The sequence below is a fragment of the Microtus pennsylvanicus genome, chromosome 3 (assembly GCF_037038515.1).
Source record: "Microtus pennsylvanicus isolate mMicPen1 chromosome 3, mMicPen1.hap1, whole genome shotgun sequence".
Classification (NCBI taxonomy): domain Eukaryota; kingdom Metazoa; phylum Chordata; class Mammalia; order Rodentia; family Cricetidae; genus Microtus; species Microtus pennsylvanicus.
Window position 1 is genome coordinate 14,912,148 of NC_134581.1, and position 17,825 is coordinate 14,929,972.

The following is a 17,825-nucleotide window of genomic DNA, read 5'->3' on the forward strand; positions in this document are numbered from 1 at the left end:
GAACCGTGGCACACACATTAAATTTAAGAAAATATAAAATATGTATCTAATAAAGACGCTGGTAGGCTAAATCTGGGGGAATAAAAAAACCTAGATCATTCCTTCAAAAACGACCTCTGGGCAATTCCTCCGTCTACCCATTCGTTAGAAAGAAGCCTGTTAGCTTCTCCGGCGACCGCGGACCGACCCCTACCGGAAGTGACGCGCTGCGCAGAACACTTCCGGAGCTGCGGGGACTGCTCCGCCGGAGGAAGCAGCGCGGGCCCGACCCGCGCCCGCCCGCCGCCTCCGCTGCCGCTACGCTCCAGTCAGGCTCTTCTGGCCCAGCTTGACCTGATCTGGCCGGCCTAGGCTCCGCGGCCGCAGGGCCGCGGCTCCCGGTAAGTGCGCGGCGTGAGTCGAGGCCTTGTTTACTCTGGCTGGCCGCTGTGTGTGGGGGGGTCCCCGCGCGCCTCCCCGGCGCTGTCGGGGCTCCGCCTTCACCGCCGCCTGCGAGTCCGGGGCGTCCCGGGTACTGGCGTTCCCTGATGACTGGAAGCTGTCCGGGAGGCAGCAGCCAGCGCCGCAGGGCGCCCGGTGTGTCTCCGGGGCTTCTCTCCTCGTTGCCTCCTTAGCTCACCGAGAGGTCGGAGGCCAGCGCCTTTGGCTGGCGGGCGCCGATCCACTTGGGCCTGCCCCGCCGAGCACTCCAGAAAACTGGCTACGCCGGAGGCTCCGGATTTGAGCCGTGTTTGGGAGCTTTTGCAGTGCCGCCTGTACTGTTTGTTAACGCCCGTCTTGTGAAAAGTCCTCCCTGCGCGTGGGTGCCGGGTCCGCGCGGATTCTGGAAGACCACGGCGCCTCGGAGAGATTTACGGTCACGCCCGACGCCACTGGTCTAGACTCGAGAGAGGCGGTCGTGTTCTCCGACGAGTTGGCCTTAGTTCTGATTGTTACTCTGTCTCGTAGAACTTTGTCACGATGAACACGTTCTAGACCTTTGGTGTTTGAGTATGGTTGCCACTTGCCACACAGGGCCATTTAGTATTTGCCATGTAGTTAGTATGTCTGAGGAACTATACTTACTTTTTAAAGTAAATTTTAAGTAGCTTCATACAATTAGTGGCTACGTATCATTATTAGGACAGATACAGCGCCGAGTATTTTTGTTGTTTTTTCGTTTTGTTTTGAGACAGGTTCTCTCCGTACAGCCCTGGCTGTCCTGGAACTCACTCTGTAGACCAGGCTGACCTCGAACTCGTAGAGATCTGCCTGCCTCCGCCTCCCAAGTGCTGGGATTAAAGACGTTTATCTTCATGCCTGGCCTGTGCTGAGCCAGGCCGTGGTGGTGCACGCTTAATCCTAGATCTCTGTGAATTCGAGGCCAGCCTGGTCTACAAGAGCTATTTCCAGGACAGTTCCAAAGATACAGAGAAATTCTGTCTCGAAAAACAAAAGAAAAAAAAGAAAAGAAAAAGTTGCTGATTCATATTTTTCAGCAAGTAGTTTTCTTTGAAAATGTAGTTAATGAATGACTATTGAGGGCCAAGTTTTATAACTGGAAGAAGCATCTCTTAGAATCACTAAATTTCAGTCCTGTTGTCAGTTATAAGAGCCCTTTATCTTTTTTTTTTTTTTTAAATATTTACTGTTTTATTATGCATACAATATTCTGTCTGTGTATATGCCTGCAGGCCAGAAGAGGGCACCAGACCCCATTACAGATGGGTGTGAGCCACCATGTGGTTGCTGGGAATTGAACTCAGGACCTTTGGAAGAGCAGACAATGCTCTTAACCTCTAAGCCATCTCTCCAGCTCTCCCTTTATCCTTTTTATGTGACCTTGTCAGCTCAGAGTGCATGGCAGGTTTTATGGAGATAACTTTGGCTCTTGGGAAAAGTACTAATTATGCCATTCCCGTCTGAGATATCAGCATATTTAACATCTTGAATACGTTCTGATATTAAGAAAATAACACATTGGCCCCTTTGAACAGAGTCTTGTGTGTTTGTGTTTTAAGACTCTGTCTTGCTGTGTAGCCCAGGCTGGTCTCCAACTTTTGATCCTCCTGCCTAAACTCCCAAGTTTGGATTCCCAGAATGTGTCACCAAGATCAGCAAGGCCAGCATTCCTTCAAGAATCAGCCTAATGGTGGCACTCACATTTAGTCTCAGCATTCAGGAGACTGTGTTCTGTGTGAGTTTGAGGACAGCCAGGTCTACATAGAGGGACCTTGCCTCAAAAATATGTATGTGTGGGTTTTTTTTTTGTTTTTTGTTTTTCGAGACAGGGTTTCTCTGTGGTTTTGGAGCCTGTCCTGGAACTAGCTCTTGTAGACCAGGCTGGTCTCGAACTCACAGAGATCCACCTGCCTCTGCCTCTCAAGTGCTGGGATTAAAGGCGTGCGCCACCACCACCCAGCTTTGTATGTGTGTTTTTATTTTTTTTATTTTTTTATTTTTTTTAAATGTGTAGCCCAGGCTGGCCTCGAACTCGTGATCCTCCTGCCTCTGCCTCCTTCAGCAAATCCTACCGGCGTGCGCCACCACAACCGGCGTATGTGTGTTTTTAAAAGATTAAGAAAAAACTTTATTTACATCTGGACCTAGAACACGAAGAAGTATGAAATAGTCAAGTCTTTGAGAGAACCTGGATTCCCACTTGGTTGGTGAAAACACTGTAAGCCATCCATCTTCTCACAGATCCTAAGTAGAAATCAGAGACTTGAAAGCATGCTCTCTCTCTCTTTTTTTTTTCTGGTTTTTCGAGACAGGGTTTCTCTGTGGCTTTGGAGCCTGTCCTGGAACTAGCTCTGTAGACCAGGCAGGTCTCGAACTCACAGAGATCCGCCTCCCGAGTGCTGGGATTAAAGGCATGCGCCACCATCGCCCTGCCGAAAGCATGCTCTCTTGTTGGTGAGATTTCTGTAGCTTTGAATCAGAATCTCCTTAGACCGTCAGTCAAATGGAATCCTGATGCCAACTCTACCAGTTGACTTCGTATTATCCTGGGCAAGACTGGTTTTTTGTTTTTTGAGAAGGTATCTCTGTACCTTTGGAGACTGTACTAGAACTCCGTAGACCAGGCTGGCCTTGAATTCTACAGAGATCTGCCCGTCTCTGCCTCCCGCTGTCGCATTCGGCTAGATACTTAACCTTTATAGATTACAGCTTCCTCATTTGTGAGCCTTTTTGTTTTGTTATGTTTTGAGACTGGATCTCACTGTGCTTCTCTGACTGGCCTAGAACTCACAGAGATCTGCCAGTCTCAGATTTCCCGCGTGCTGGGGTTAAAGGTGTGCTCCGCCATACTCAGCCTCTGTGTGCCCTTTTAATGCCGATTGTGTTAGAATGACTGACCTCAACGTGGCTCTCATTAAACAACACTGTTATTGGTAGTGCAGGCTCTATTTGCTCTGTGGAAGTGTCTTATATGAAAATACAGATGGAAGAGAAAAACTTTAAATAGGTGAATTATTCTTCCATTTTATTTTTTGTTTCAGAGACAGGGTTTCTCTGTGTAATCCTGGCGATTCAAAACTTGCTCTGTAGACCAGGCTAACCTCAGACTGAGATCTGCCTGCCTCTGCCTCCAGAGTACTGGGATTAACGTCATGTGCCACCACTGCCCGGCCTCGCAACAGCCAAAGAGCATCAGACAGTTTATACTCTGAGGGCTAAGAGAAGCCACAGGAATAAAGTTCTCGCGAGTTCATGCTGTAAACAGTCAAGGACAAGCCACATGTGACAAAAATACATTTTTCCATAGAGACGTTTAAAACATTTAATTGCAGACAACAGTAAGCAGTAATGAGTAATCTGAAGTCAAGTCAGCTCCTATCAACTGCACTTGGGAGGAGCACAAAAACACATTTCAAGAACAATTCCGCGTTTTTTGAAGAAACTGAGGTCGTAAGACTTGTTTTCTCACAAGCACGCAGAATTTTCATTCCACTCCATTCTTGGATGTGTTCCTGCAGTAGCTTATGCCCATGGTCACAGAATATTGTGGGAAATGGTGCATTTTTATTAGGCAATTCCATAAGACATGTACCCCTTTGACTTCAAATTTTGATGACCTTGACCTTCCTTCCACCTCACTAGTGCTAGGAGTACAAACATGGGCCACCATGTAAAGCCAGGCACCGTGTGTAATTCCAGTATTCCTACTCTTCAGTGGGAGGTGGAAACAGAAGAATCCCTGACAGGTCTTAGACTAGCTAGTTTATTTTATGCTTTGGTAAAACTAACCCCCTGAGGAAATGAAGGGCCAATACTTGAGGTTGTATTGAATTTTAGGCCTGCTTTGGCAAGTAAAATGGTGTTGGGCATGGTGCACACCTTTAATTCCTGGAAGTGGAGGCAGTCTCATCTCAGATTTGGAGGCCAGCCTGGTCTGCATAGTTCCAGGACAGCCAGAGCTACTTAGACCCTGTCTTGAGGGGTGTGGGACCGGGGAGTAGAGGCTGAGGATATAGCTCTGGACAAGAAAGTGCCTACCTAGCTAGCCATATGTGAAATTGTAGATTCAATCCTCCTAGTGCTAGATAAATAATAATTTGCAAACTGGGTATAGTCGGGTGTACATACCTATATTTCCATATTCCTCAGGAAAAGGCAGACCTGGTATACATGGCCCAGTATGGTCTACAGAGTGAATTCCAGGATAGGCTCCAAAGCTACAAAGAAACCCTGTCTTGAAAAACCAAAAACAAATAAAAACAAAACAAAGATAAAGTGGGCTACTGGGATAGTTCAGCAGGTAAAAAGCATTTGCTGCCAACTGTAAAGACCTGCTAAATCCTTGTACCTCATAGAGTTCAAGGAGAGAACAGACTTCCAGTAGTCGTCCCCCGACTTCCACTCTCAGATGAATGCCACCTACACCCACAGGACATAAATAAAAACCAAACAACTGGGCACGGTCGCACAAGCCTTTAATCCCAGTACTTAAGAATCAGAGGCAGGTAGTTCTCTGGGAGTTCAAGGCCATCTCGGTCTACAGTAGAATTCCAAGACAGCCATTATATAGTGAGACCCTGTTTCAAAAGCACAAAAATAATAAACTTGCAAGAGCAGGATCTCAGTTTTAAAAACATATTAATCTCTCTTCATTTCAGATGGAAATCATATGATACAAACTGTTTGGGTCATACCTTCGGGAAAGATCTTAAAGAGTTGCAGGTGATTTAAGATTAACATTTTCCTTTATTATGTTGATGTACATGTGTGTGTATTGCATGTGGAAGTCAGTACAACTTTGGTTGGTTCTCTCCTAATAAGTGGATTGAATTTAAGTTGCTAGGTTTGGTGGCTGGCATCTTTACCCACTGAACCATCTTTCAGCCCAAGTGCTGGGATTGAAGGCATGCACAGCTACTACCTGGCTAACTTTTTCTCTTAAAGAAGACAAAGTTCAATTTAACCATAACAGCCGGGCGATGGTGGCGCATGCCTTTAATCCCAGCACTCGGGAGGCAGAGACAGACGGATCTCTGTGAGTTCGAGACCAGCCTGGTCTACAAGAGCTAGTTCCAGGACAGGCTCCAAAGCCACAGAGAAACCCTGTCTCGAAAAACCAAAAAAAAAAAAAATTTTAACCATAACAAATTGCAGGAACAGAGGTTCTGGTTCACTCAGTAAAGTGCTTTACCACAAAAACTGGAGAATCTGAATTCTAATCCCTAGCACCCTCGTGAAAAGCTGGATGTGGTGGGTGTACATGCACCAGTGCTGGCAGGGCAGAGAAAGGAGCGTTCTTCAGGCTTGGTGGCCAGCTTGTCCAGCCAGTTTGTGAGCCCAGGTTCGGGGAAAAGCCTTGACTCAAAAAAAGGTGAGCCAGGATTGGTGATGCATGTCTCTGCAATCTCAACACCTGGGAGACAGAGGCTGGCTGATTTCTGTGAGTTTGGAGGCCATAGTGAGTTTCAGGCCAGTTGGGGCTATGTATAGTGAGACCTTGCCTCAAAACAAAAGAAACGAAGCCACAAAAAAAAAAAAAAAAGGGAAGGCTAGCAAGATAGCAAGCTTGCTTAGTGGGGTAGCGGTGGTGGTGCACACCTGTAATCCCAGCACTTGGAAGGCAAGGCAGATCTCTGTGTGTTCAAGGCTGAGTGGTGGTGGTATACACCCTAAATCCCAGCACCCTGAAGGGTGGATATGTTCTTATTTTATTGTGTGTGAAATTCTCAGGAATAAAGGAGAATTATTATTAAAAAGGTTAAGTTAAAAACATTACTTTGCTATCCCACAACAAATACTTAAATATATTTTTTATTTTTTTGCGCACTACATTTTAAAAAGTGAATATAAGGGCTGGAGAGATGGCTCAGAGGTTAAGAGCACTGACTGCTCTTTCAGAGGTCCTGAGTTCAATTCCCAGCAACCACATGGTGGCTCACAACCATCTGTACTGAGATCCGACGCCCTCCTCTGGCATGCGGGCATACATCGAGGCAGAATGTTGTATACATAATAAATAAATCTTTAAAAAAAAATAAAAAGTGAATATAAGCCAGGTGGTAGTGCTGCATGCCTTTAATCCCAGCTCTCTTGCTGAAGCAGGCAGATCTCTGAGTTCAAGGCTACAAGAGCAAGTTCCAGGTCAGGCTCCAAAGCTACAGAGAGAGAAACCCTGTATCGAAAAACCAATAAATAAATAAATAAATATTCTTTTTTTTAAAAGATTTATTTATTTATTATGCATACAATGTTCTGCTAACATGTACACGCCAGAAGAGGGCACCAGATCTCATTATAGATGGTTGTGAGCCACCATGTGGTTGCTGGGAATTGAACTCAAGACCTCTAAAAGAGCAACCAGTGCTCTTAACCTCTGAGCCATCTCTCTAGCCCATAAATAAATAATTTTTAAAAAGTATTTAAAAAGTGAATATAGTTAACATATCGATTTAAACTTGGTGGTATGTTTGTAGTATAAATAATTGATATTGGTGGTATACATTTTTAATTTTAGGGATATCTGTGAGTTCAAGGCTCTCCTGGTCTGCATAGAGAATGCCAGGCCAGCGTGGGCAGCATAGTGACCCTTCTTTTAAGAACAGGTTTTATGGCCGGGCAGTGGTGGCGCACGCCTTTAATCCCAGCACTTGGGAGGCAGAGGCAGGCGGATCTCTGTGAGTTCGAGACCAGCCTGGTCTACAAGAGCTAGTGCCAGGACAGGCTCCAAAGCCACAGAGAAACCCTGTCTCGAAAAACCAAAAAAAAAAAAAAAAAAAACAAGAATAGGTTTTATGGGGGGCTACAAGGGAGAAGGTAGAAGGAGCAGGAAGAGGGGAGTGGGAAATGGATTTGGCATGTAAAATGATAAAAGAAAGTTTTTAAAAATTAAATAAAAGAATGATTTTAAGTGTATGTATGGTGTCTAACACCTTTAATCCCAACTAAATCCCAATTAAATAAAAGAATGATTTAAGTGTATGTATGGTGTCTAACACCTTTAATCCCAACACTCTGAAAGGCAGAGTCAGATGGATCTGTGTAAGTTTGTGGTCAGTAGATTCTTCATAGTAAGTTTCAGAACAGAGACCTTATCTCAGAAAAAAAAACCCAAGATTAAAAATAAGGGGTTTTTTAGTCCTTTAGACTGCCTACATATTAATATATATATTCCCCTGCATGTAGTCTTTATTTTTTTTTAATTAATTAATTTTTGTTTTTTTGAGAGCCAGTGTTCTATGTAGCTTTGGAACTCGCTTGGTAGACCAGGCTTGCCTCAAATTCAGAGATCTAGCTGCCTTTACCTCAAGAGTGCTGGAATTAAAGGTGTGTGCCACCACTTCCCAGCTTCATTTTTTATTTTTTAAAACAATGATTAATTTGTTTGCATATGGTTTTGCCTGAATATATGTCTGTATACTAACCTCAGCAGCCAGATGAGGCCATTGGATCTCCTGGATGAGAGTTAGAGATGGCTGTGAACTGCCATGTGGTTCTGGGAAAAAACCCAGGTCCTCTAAAAGAGCAACTAGTACTCTTAACTGCTAAGTCCTCCTTTCTCCTTTTTTGGGAAGGGGATGCAGGGTCTCATTATAGCCTTGCCTGGGCTTGAGTTGAGAGATCTACCAGCCTCAACCTCTCCAGAGCTAGGACTGAATACGTACGTGTTCCTGGCCATATAGTCATTCTCTTTTTTTTTTTTTTCTGGATTTTTCGAGACAGGGTTTCTCTGTAGCTTTTGTTTGGTTCCTGTCCTGGAACTATCTCTTGTAGACCAGGCTGGCCTCGAACTCACAGAGATCTGCCTGCCTCTGCCACCCGAGTCCTGGGATTAAAGGCGTGCGCCACCACTGCCCGGCCTTTTATTTGTGTTTTTGTTTTTGTTTTTGAGACTGGGTTTCTCTGTATCTGTTCTGGAGTGGTTGTTTGTTTGTTTGTTTGTTTGTTTTAATAGGTTTTTCTGAGTAGAGCTGAACTAGAACTCACTTTGTAGACCCGGCTGTCCTTGAACTCACAGAGATTTTTCTCTAGCTTCCTGAGTGCTGGGATTAAAGTCACTTCTCACCACTGCCCACCACTGCCAGGCTTGTCTTAGCAGACACATTCAACCATTCAAGGGTTAGCAGAACTCTTACAGCTGGAAAATTAGTTCATTTTTGTAGACTAGAAGAAGATGAAGGATTGTGAGACTTTTTTTTCTGTCTATGCACATACTTTCCAGATACATGACAGATGGTTGTGAAGTAGTTTTCTTTCCCTACAAGTTGTAGCGAGACAGAACTGCATCCTTAATCGTGTGATTTCTATTTCATTCTGGGGCATGCTTAAACTTGTACAGCTAGCAATGAAGGTACGTTTTTCCCTGAAGGACTCTGGCAAAAAAAGGAAAAATCGATTGAAATTTTGGAGTTCTTTTATTTTTTTTTAAATATTTATTTATTATGTATACAATATTCTGTCTGTGTATGCATACAGGCCAGAAGAGGGCACCAGACCTTATTACAGATGGTTGTGAGCCACCATGTGGTTGCTGGGAATTGGACTCAGACCTTTGGAAGAGCAGGCAATGCTCTTAACCACTGAGCCATCTCTCCAGCCCTTGGAGTTCTTAAAAAAAAAAGTCAAGCCGGGCTGTGGTGGTGCACGCCTTTAATCCCAGCACTCGGGAGGCAGAGGCAGGCGGATCTCTTTGAGTTCGAGGCCAGCCTGGTCTATAAGAGCTAGTTCCAGGACAGGAACCAAAAGCTACGGAGAAACCCCGTCTCGAAAATTCAAAAAAAAAAAAAAGACATTGATTTGTTTATTGTATATGTCTGTGTGTGAGTGTTTTTTGTGTAGGGAACAAATTGAGTCACTTCTGCCCACTATGTTGGTACCATGTTTGTGTTAATTTCATGAATGGGGGCAAGTCTCTTTGGAATATGAGTCCTCGTCATGGGGAAGACATCCTTGCATTTTCATGCCTTCTATGTATTTGTTGTCTTGGGTTTCTGTCATAGTGAAAGGATTTCCCTTTGCTAAACATAGGCCATTGAAGTGGATAGTGAGGTGTTCTGAATGAAATCAGAATTGATTGCAGCTGGGCTGTGGTGGTATCGCACGCCTTTGATCCCAGCACTCTTGGAGACAGGTGGATCTCTTGAGCAAGAATTGAGATAGACTGTAGGCTAGGACTGGGTTACTTTGATTCTTTTTTTTTTTTTCTGAAGCTGAGGATCGAACCCAGGGCCTTGCGCTTGCTAGGCAAGTGCTCTACCACTGAGCTAAATCCTCAACCCCTACTTTGATTCTTGAGTGAAAGAATAGTTCCTCAAAGAGAAATAGTAATACTTTTTTTTTCTCTCTTTCTCTCTTAGAAGACAAAAACACTAATGCATTTGAGACAACGATAAAATTGGGGGGAAGGGAAAAAGCAACTGATTTCCTGATTCTCCAACTTGGCTGAATGTTAAGATGTCCGTGGACATGAACAGCCAGGGGTCTGACAGCAATGAAGAGGACTATGACCCAAACTGTGAGGAAGAGGAAGAAGAGGAAGAGGACCCTGGGGACATAGAGGACTACTATGTGGGAGTAGCCAGTGATGTGGAGCAGCAGGGGGCTGATGCTTTTGATCCTGAAGAGTATCAGTTCACTTGTTTGACCTATAAGGAATCTGAGGGTGCCCTCCATGAGCATATGACCAGCTTAGCTTCTGTCTTAAAGGTGAGTAGTGCTGTCAGCTCAAATGTAATCTCCCTGGTTAAATTGATGTGTTAACTAATGTCTCTTACATATAGCTAGGAACCCAAACCGATGTATGGATTGCTTCATTTAGATATTTTGTCATATTAACTTGTTTTTAAATGTAAACATGTCCAAGGTCTTCAGATTAAGAATTACAAAGGAAGTATAAATAAATTCAGGACAGATCAGAAATCTGTGACAGAGTTGCCCAGCTTTTACTTGTTTCAGAAAGTGAGTTACATGACTCTTGATGAAATGACATGCATCTGAACCATTGTTTCATACAGCTTTTTGAGTGTCTTAAAAGTGTCCATGACCCCTAGTTTGTCCTGTATTCAGTGTCATTGGGGTGAGAAACTCATTGAGTTCAGGTACTGATTGTATTATCTGTTTTGAGAGTTTTCATAATAACCTTAAGAACAGTTCTCAGAGCTTGTATTTGAGAGTATCAGTATAAAAACTTAAAAGACTGACTGTACTTAGTTGTTCCAACAGATGCTTTTTTTTTAACCATTTAAACCAATATTCTTTTGGAATCTCAAGTCAGTTATTGCCTTATTGATACCTAACATGTTTTTAATTTTTTTTTTTAAAAAAACCCAACAATTTTATTTGCACATTGGTATAACGATGTCAGATTCTCTTGAACTGGAGCTACAGACATCTGCGAACTGCCATGTGGGTGCTGGGAATTGAACCCGGGTCCTCTGGAGGAGCAGTCAGTGCTCTTAACCACTGAGCCATCTCACCAGCCCCCTAACATGTTTTTTAAAATGTTTATTTAGGCATTTTCCCAGCATGCTTTCTTTGCAAGATATTCACTAGAACTTGAAAATGAGAATACTTATTTTACTTTTTTGCTGACTTTTCCTTTATGAATTATCCCATGGATTTTGTTGGGTCAAATTGAAGACCAATGGGTCTGATGAGGTGGCTAAGCAGGTAAAAGTGCTGGTCACACAAGCCTGATCACCTCAGTTCAATCTCTGGAACCATGTAAAGGTGGAAGGAGAGAACCGACCGCAATTACCCTCTGGTCTCCACATAAGTGCTGTGTCAGGTATGCTCCTCCTTCCCCAAATAAATGAGATTGAAGGTTAGGAGCCATGGTTGACTGGGATGGTAACACATCCATAATCCCAGCACTGGGGAGGTGGCAGTGGAAAGCCCCAGATCCATAGTGAGTTCAAAACTGGCTGATGCTACATGAGACACTGTCTCAAAAAATAACCAAATAAAACAAGACATTCCAAACAAATGTAGTTATTTAAAGGAAATACCAATATGTGTCATGAATTTCTAGAAAGGATTATTACATGTAATGTCTGGTGTCCAGCATAAAAATACTATGGACTCGGACATGGTCCTTTAATCCCAGCACTTAGGGACGTAGAGGCTGGGGAATCAAGAGTTCAAAATCATCCTAAGATACACAAGGTGTTTGAAGCCAGCATGGGATACATAAAGTCCTGACCAACATTTCCCTGGTCTCCTTCAGAAATACCTCAGAACTGGGCAGTTGTGGTGCACACCTTTAATCGAAGCACTTGGGAGGCAGAAGCAGCTGGATCTCTGAGTTCTAGGCCAGCCAAGGCTACGTAGTGAATGAGACCCCGTAGTGATCTTTCATTTGTATTTTAATTACTTTACTTGCCTGAAGATCAGTAAAACAGCTCCACTGGTCAGTCTTACAGACCGGGCAGTGGTGATACACACCTTCAATCCCAGTAGTCACACTAGTTTGCCGTAGAAACCAGGCAGTAGTGGTGCACGCCATTCATACCAGCCATATAGAGGAATGTAAGATGGGAGGAGACAGCTCTTACAGTTTTATTCTGAGATTCCTGGAGGCAGGATCGCATTTCAGACTGAGGTGTAGAGAGAGGTAAGAGGCTGGCTGTTTTGCTTTTCTGACCTCAGGTTGAACCCCGATGTCTGTCTCTGGGACTTTATTGATCGTGCTACAAGACCCCATCCCCATCCCCCCCAAAAAATCCCTCAAATCCCACATGCCTATAGCGTTTGACCACAAGTATGAACTCAGCCAAACAATGATCTAAGGGAGTCCTGAGAACAGGAAAAGGAAATAAGGTCTAGGGAAAGCTTTTCAGGGAGGTGACCATATGTCACTTTCTTAAGGTATTTATACATAACAAAAGTGTATGGTATTACACACATGTGTGAAACAAAGGATTGGTATTTGAACAGGTTATAAATCACAAGTGAGACAGAAAAGTCAGTGCAGAGTTAGGAGTCCTTTGTATAAATGGGAGCATACTAACAACCATGGCCAAATGAAACTGTATAGTACAAATCCATAAACTTGACAGTTGCTCTTTTAATTTCTTTTTTTCCTTTTTTGAGACAGGGTTTCTCTGTGTGGCCCTGACTGTCCTAGAACTTGCTCTATAGACCAGGCTGGCCTTAACTCACAGAGATCTACCTACCACTCACTGCCTTCCAAGTAGTGCTGGACTAAAGGTGTATGCCACCACCACTGTCTGACTCTCCTTTTTTATATATATATATTGAGACGGTTTCTCTGAATCTATTGGAGCCTGTCCTGGAACTTGCTGTGTAGAACAGGCTGGCCTCTAACTCACAGAAATCAGCCTGCCTCTGCCTTCAGAGTGCTGGGATTAAAGGTGTATGCCACCATGGCCCAGCTCTCTTCTCATTTTTTTTAAGATTTCATTTCTAAAGTTGTATATGTGCATGTATTTTTGTATGGCTGTGGGCATGTGACTGCAGTTGCTTGAGGAGGTCAGAGGTGTGGGATCATCATTCTGGAGCTGGGGTTGCAGGTGGTTGTAAGCTGCCTGATAGGGGTTCTGGGAACTGAACATGTCTCCTCTGCAAAGGGCACTAAAAGCTGTTAACCACTGAGTACCTTTCCAGCGATTGAATCCACCCCCCAACCACTTCTCCCCCTCCCCCCTTTTTGAGAGAGCCCTGACTGTCCTGGAAATAATGATGTAAACCAGGCTACCCTTAAACTAACAGAATTCTGCCCGTCTCTGTCTTTCCAGTGCTGGTTTAAAGGTATAGGGACACCACGGCTCACATTTTCAGGGGGTTTTTGTTTAGTTTTTATGGTTTTCTTTTTGTTTTTTGTTTCTATGTGGTTCTGGTTGTGCTGGAATTTGATGTGTAGACCAGACTGACTTTGAACTCGTAGCATGCCTGTGCTTTGGTTTTTGATGATTTTGAGGCAGTGTTGCTATGTATGTAGTTCAGGTGGTTCTTGGACTCCAAGTACTCTTAAGTCCTCCAGAGTTGGGGACTACAGGTGTCTTCCTACTAACCCAGCTCTCTTGTGAGTGTGTGCTTTTTTGGAGCAGGGGAATGATGTACTGCAATCTTCTGATGGCTTTATGTTTGATCCTTTTGTGCATTTTTTTGTTTTGTTTTTCTTTTTTCTTTCTTTTTTTTTTTTTTTTTTTTTTTTTTTTTGGATTTTTCGAGACAGGGTTTCTCTGTAGCTTTTGGTTCCTGTCCTGGAACTAGCTCTTGTAGACCAGGCTGGCCTCGAACTCACGGAGATCCGCCTGCCCCTGCCTCCCAAGTGCTGGGATTAAAGGCGTGCGCCACCACCGCCCGGCCCTTTTTGTGCATTTTGGCATCATCTCTTACACTAGATTGCCAGGTCCTGCCCATTGTTGCAGTCACAATTTCACATTTGCAGTAGATACTAGATACTTGAATACTATGTTTTTCTTAATTGTTGAGCTGTGACTGCTGCTTTTGGTGGGAGTTAGATTTCCTAGTCTTTGTTGTGTCTCCTAAATTTTTAGGAAAAGAAATAATTTTGCCTTCAAGACTAAGAAAAGAAAGAACAAAAAGAACCAGGAACGGCATTGAGAATTAAGAGATAGAGAGTTGAAACAGGTTAAAAAGGAAATGAGCTAAGAGGAGGATAACTCACAAAAGCACTGGTGCTTGTAGACAGACACATTTGATTGATTTTTCTCTTCCTGCAATTCACTAAGAAGCATGTTAACATCTTTTTTTTTTTTTTCCTGGTTTTGGTCAATACAGGTTGAAGCTTAGTTGTCATACCTATAGAGGAACTCTGGTTCCAGAGGGGTTGGAGAGATGGTCAGCAGTTAAGGCTAGCCTGGGCTGTATACTGAGACCTTGTATTTAAAAAACAAAAACCAAGTCCCATGGGCTGGAGAGATGGCTCAGCAGTTAAGAGCATTGCCTGCTCTTCCAAAGGTCCTGAGTTCAATTTCCGGCAACCACATGGTAGCTCACAACCATCTGTAGTGAGGTCTGGTGCCCTCTTCTGGCCTACACGCAGACAGAATATTGCATAATAAATAAGTAAATTATATATATATATATATATATATATATATATGGTCCCAGGCATGACGGTGCACACTTTTAATCCCAACACTCAGGAGGCAAAGTCAGGCAGATCTTTGTGAGTTCCCACTCTGAGTTCACAGCCAGCCTGTTCTACAAAGCAAGGGCTATAGAGAGAAAAAACTCCTGTCTTAGAAAATCAAAACACAAAACCAAGGGTTGCAGACATAGCTCAGTTTAGAACTCTGATGCAGCATCACATGAATGGCGCTGGGTTCTCTTCTTTCAACTAGAAAACAAAATGTGTTGGAAGTCAAATCAAGAGCTAAGGAAATGTCTGTCAGGAAATGAAAACTATAGATATTCAAATAGTTGTGAGATGAGAGAGACCACTGCAGGATGGCTGCTTCTTGTCAAAATGGGAGGGAGAAAATCTTGTATGCAGAAGTTTTAGTGGTTCTCTAGCAGTATTTAAAGAAAAATTACTCTTGGTATGGTGGCAAGCAGATCTTTGAGTTTGAGGCCAGCCTGGCCTTGAGAATTTCGTTATAGTCAGAGCTACATAATGGAAAGATAATGTCTCAGCCAAAGATAAAAGAAGAAGAAAAAAAGAAAAATTACCTTTGTTAGCGTGTTCTTCCCCATGAGTGCTCCTGTCTTGGAGGCTTGGATGTTATTCCTTAGGTCCTTTCTGTTGTTTTGTGTTGTTTTTGGTTTTTGAGACTCTGCCTGGTCTGGAACTCATCAAGTAGGCTAGGCTAGGCTAGCTAGGCAATGAGCCCTGGGAATCCTTATGTCACTGCCTTCCTGAGTGTGTTTTCACAGTACCTCACCTTTTTCCCCTTGTCTTTTTGTGTATTGGGTTATGTGTGCATTCATGGTTACACAGAAGTACATGTGTTCCCATGGGGATGGGTATGCCTGTGCATGGAGGTTGTAGGTTGTCAATTCCTCAGTCACTCCCCACCTTATTTTGCTTTGGTTTATCTGGGGGTGGTTTTCATGTACTGTGGTTTACTTGTGGAGGTCTGAACTGAACTCAGGTCATTGGCCTTCGTGGCAAGTACCTTTACACACTGAACCATCTCTCTGGCCCTCGACCTTTTTCATTTAAAACTTAGAAAAAATGTTTATGAATATGGATAATTTGCCCGCATGTATGTCTGTGTACTACTTGTATAGTTGGTGCTCATGGCAGCCAGAAGCGTGTGGTTGCAACCCCTGAGTTACAGATAGTTGTACATATCCATTTGAGTGCTGAGACTCAAGCCCAAGGAAACCAGCCAATACTACTAATTTCAGAGCCATCACTCCAGGTACTTATTTTTAATTTTTTTTAAAATTACATTTCTTTGAGTGTATGTAAACATATATGTGTGCACATGCCACAGCACACATGTGGAAGTCAGAAGACACATTGTGGGAGTTCTTATTTTCTGCTGTAGGGTTCCTGAGATCAAATTTAGATCATCAAGTTTGGAAGCACATGATCATGGCTATTGAACAATCTCACCTGCTTCTCCCTCCCTTTCTTTCCTTACTTATTTATTCATTGAGACAGAGTCTTTTACACTATCCCTGACTGTCTTGAAACTCACTATATCGACCAGGCTGGCCTGGTACTCATAGAGGTCTGCTTGCTTCTGCCTCCTGAGTGATGGGATTAAAAGTATTAGGATTGGCTACCTAATAATGAGGGAGGGTCTCAGTAACCCTAGAGGTCTCTGATTCTGGTAGCCTGGCTGGATCCCTCTGTCTTGTTCTCCTTAGCAGAATGATCACAGGTGTGTGTGCTTCTGTGGCCAGATTTTGCTTGGCTCTGGGGATCAAATTCAGGTCGTCATGCTTGTAAGGCAAGCACTTCATAGAATTCTCTCCACCCTGATTACTATTATTTCCTTTGTGTATTTGCGTGTATGTTTGCACACACATGCATTTGGAGCCCAGAAGTCAACCTTAGGTGTTATTTGGGTGCTGGACACTGTATTTATTGAGACAGTGTCTCAAATTGGTGTGGCGTTAACCAAGTAGGTTGGCCAGTGAGCCCCAGGATCTACCTGTTTCTGCCTTTCCAGTGCTAGAATTGTAAGCATCTACTACTGTGTCAGGTTGGTTTTTGTTTTTTTTTAAACCAAAAGGCAAACAGCAGGGGCCTGGGTATCCAACTGAGGTCTTTATGCTTACATGCAGGACATCTTGTGTCTGCGTCGTCGCTCCAGTTTGTGGTACTATATTTTTACATAAACACACATAGACTTTTATTGTTACAGAGGAAAGAAGTGCTTCTTTTTATAATAATAAGCTTTTTAAAAATGTATGTTTTGTGGTGGGAGAGATGGTGCAGGGATTAAGAGCAATGATTGCTTTTCCAGAGGTCCTGAGTTCAATTTCCAGCAATTACATGGTGGCTCACAACCATGTGTAATGAGATTTGGCACCTTTCCAGGCCTGTAGGCATACATACAGTTGAGACATAGTGGCACACGACTTTGATCCTAGTACTCAGGTAGAGGTAGGCAGATCTCTTGAGTTCCGGGACAGCCAGAGCAACCATGTCTTGAAAAAAACAACAAAAAGTTTTTATTTACATGTACTTTATATATGTGATTATGTATTGTGTGTGTGGTTTCCTCATGGAAGCCAGAAGAGGGCATTGGATTCCCTGTAGCTTGAGTCATAGATGGGTATAAACTGCCTGATGCAGAATATATGTATAGTGTAACATATATATATCTATAGAGATATATTTTTTAGTGCCTTTTATTCTTCCAGAGGATCTGAATTTGGCTCTCAGCTCCCATACCAATTTATTTGATAAATGTTTTATATAGGTAGGTAGGTAGGTAGATAGATAGATAGATAGATAGATAGATAGATACATACATACATACATACATACATACATACATACATACTTACATACATACATACATACATAATATGGTGTTTTACCTGAATGGATATATGTACCAGGTACATATCTGATAGCCTCTAAGGCCAGAAAATGACATTGGATATACTAGATTTGGAGTTAACAGTTCTGAGCTGCCATGTGGGTGCTGGTAATTGAACTCAGGTCTTCTGGAAGAGCAGGCAATGCTCTTAATTGCTGAGCTATGTCTCCAGTCCTGTGATAAACTTATTAGAAAATATAGATTTGTTAACAAAGAGTTTTGATATTTAGTACTTGTTAACAAAGAGTTTTGATATTTAGTACTATTCTGTGAAACTTTGGTTTGTTTTTCAAGATAAGGTTTCCCTGTGTAACAGTCCTACCTATCCTGGAACTAGCTCTTGTAGACCAGGCTGGCCTCAAACTCACAGAGATTCACCTGCCTCTGCCTCCCGGG

General features: G+C 43.1%; 1 protein-coding gene across 7 annotated transcripts in view; it reads left to right on the forward strand.

Moving 5' to 3' along the window:
• The first annotated feature begins 212 nt into the window (after positions 1–212).
• Positions 213–17,825, forward strand: part of Arih2 (ariadne RBR E3 ubiquitin protein ligase 2) — a 57,313-nt gene continuing 39,700 nt past the window's right edge. Inside the window, exons 1-3 of one of the 7 annotated variants that reach the window (XM_075964594.1) lie at positions 218–380; positions 5,100–5,163; positions 9,795–10,143. In XM_075964594.1, coding sequence (XP_075820709.1) covers positions 9,892–10,143 — 252 coding nt within the window. In that variant the 5' untranslated portion in view covers positions 218–380; positions 5,100–5,163; positions 9,795–9,891. Of the gene's footprint in view, positions 381–5,099; positions 5,164–9,794; positions 10,144–17,825 lie in introns of all 7 variants that reach the window. The other 6 variants (XM_075964590.1, XM_075964593.1, XM_075964595.1 and 3 more) reach the window with 6 other exon arrangements.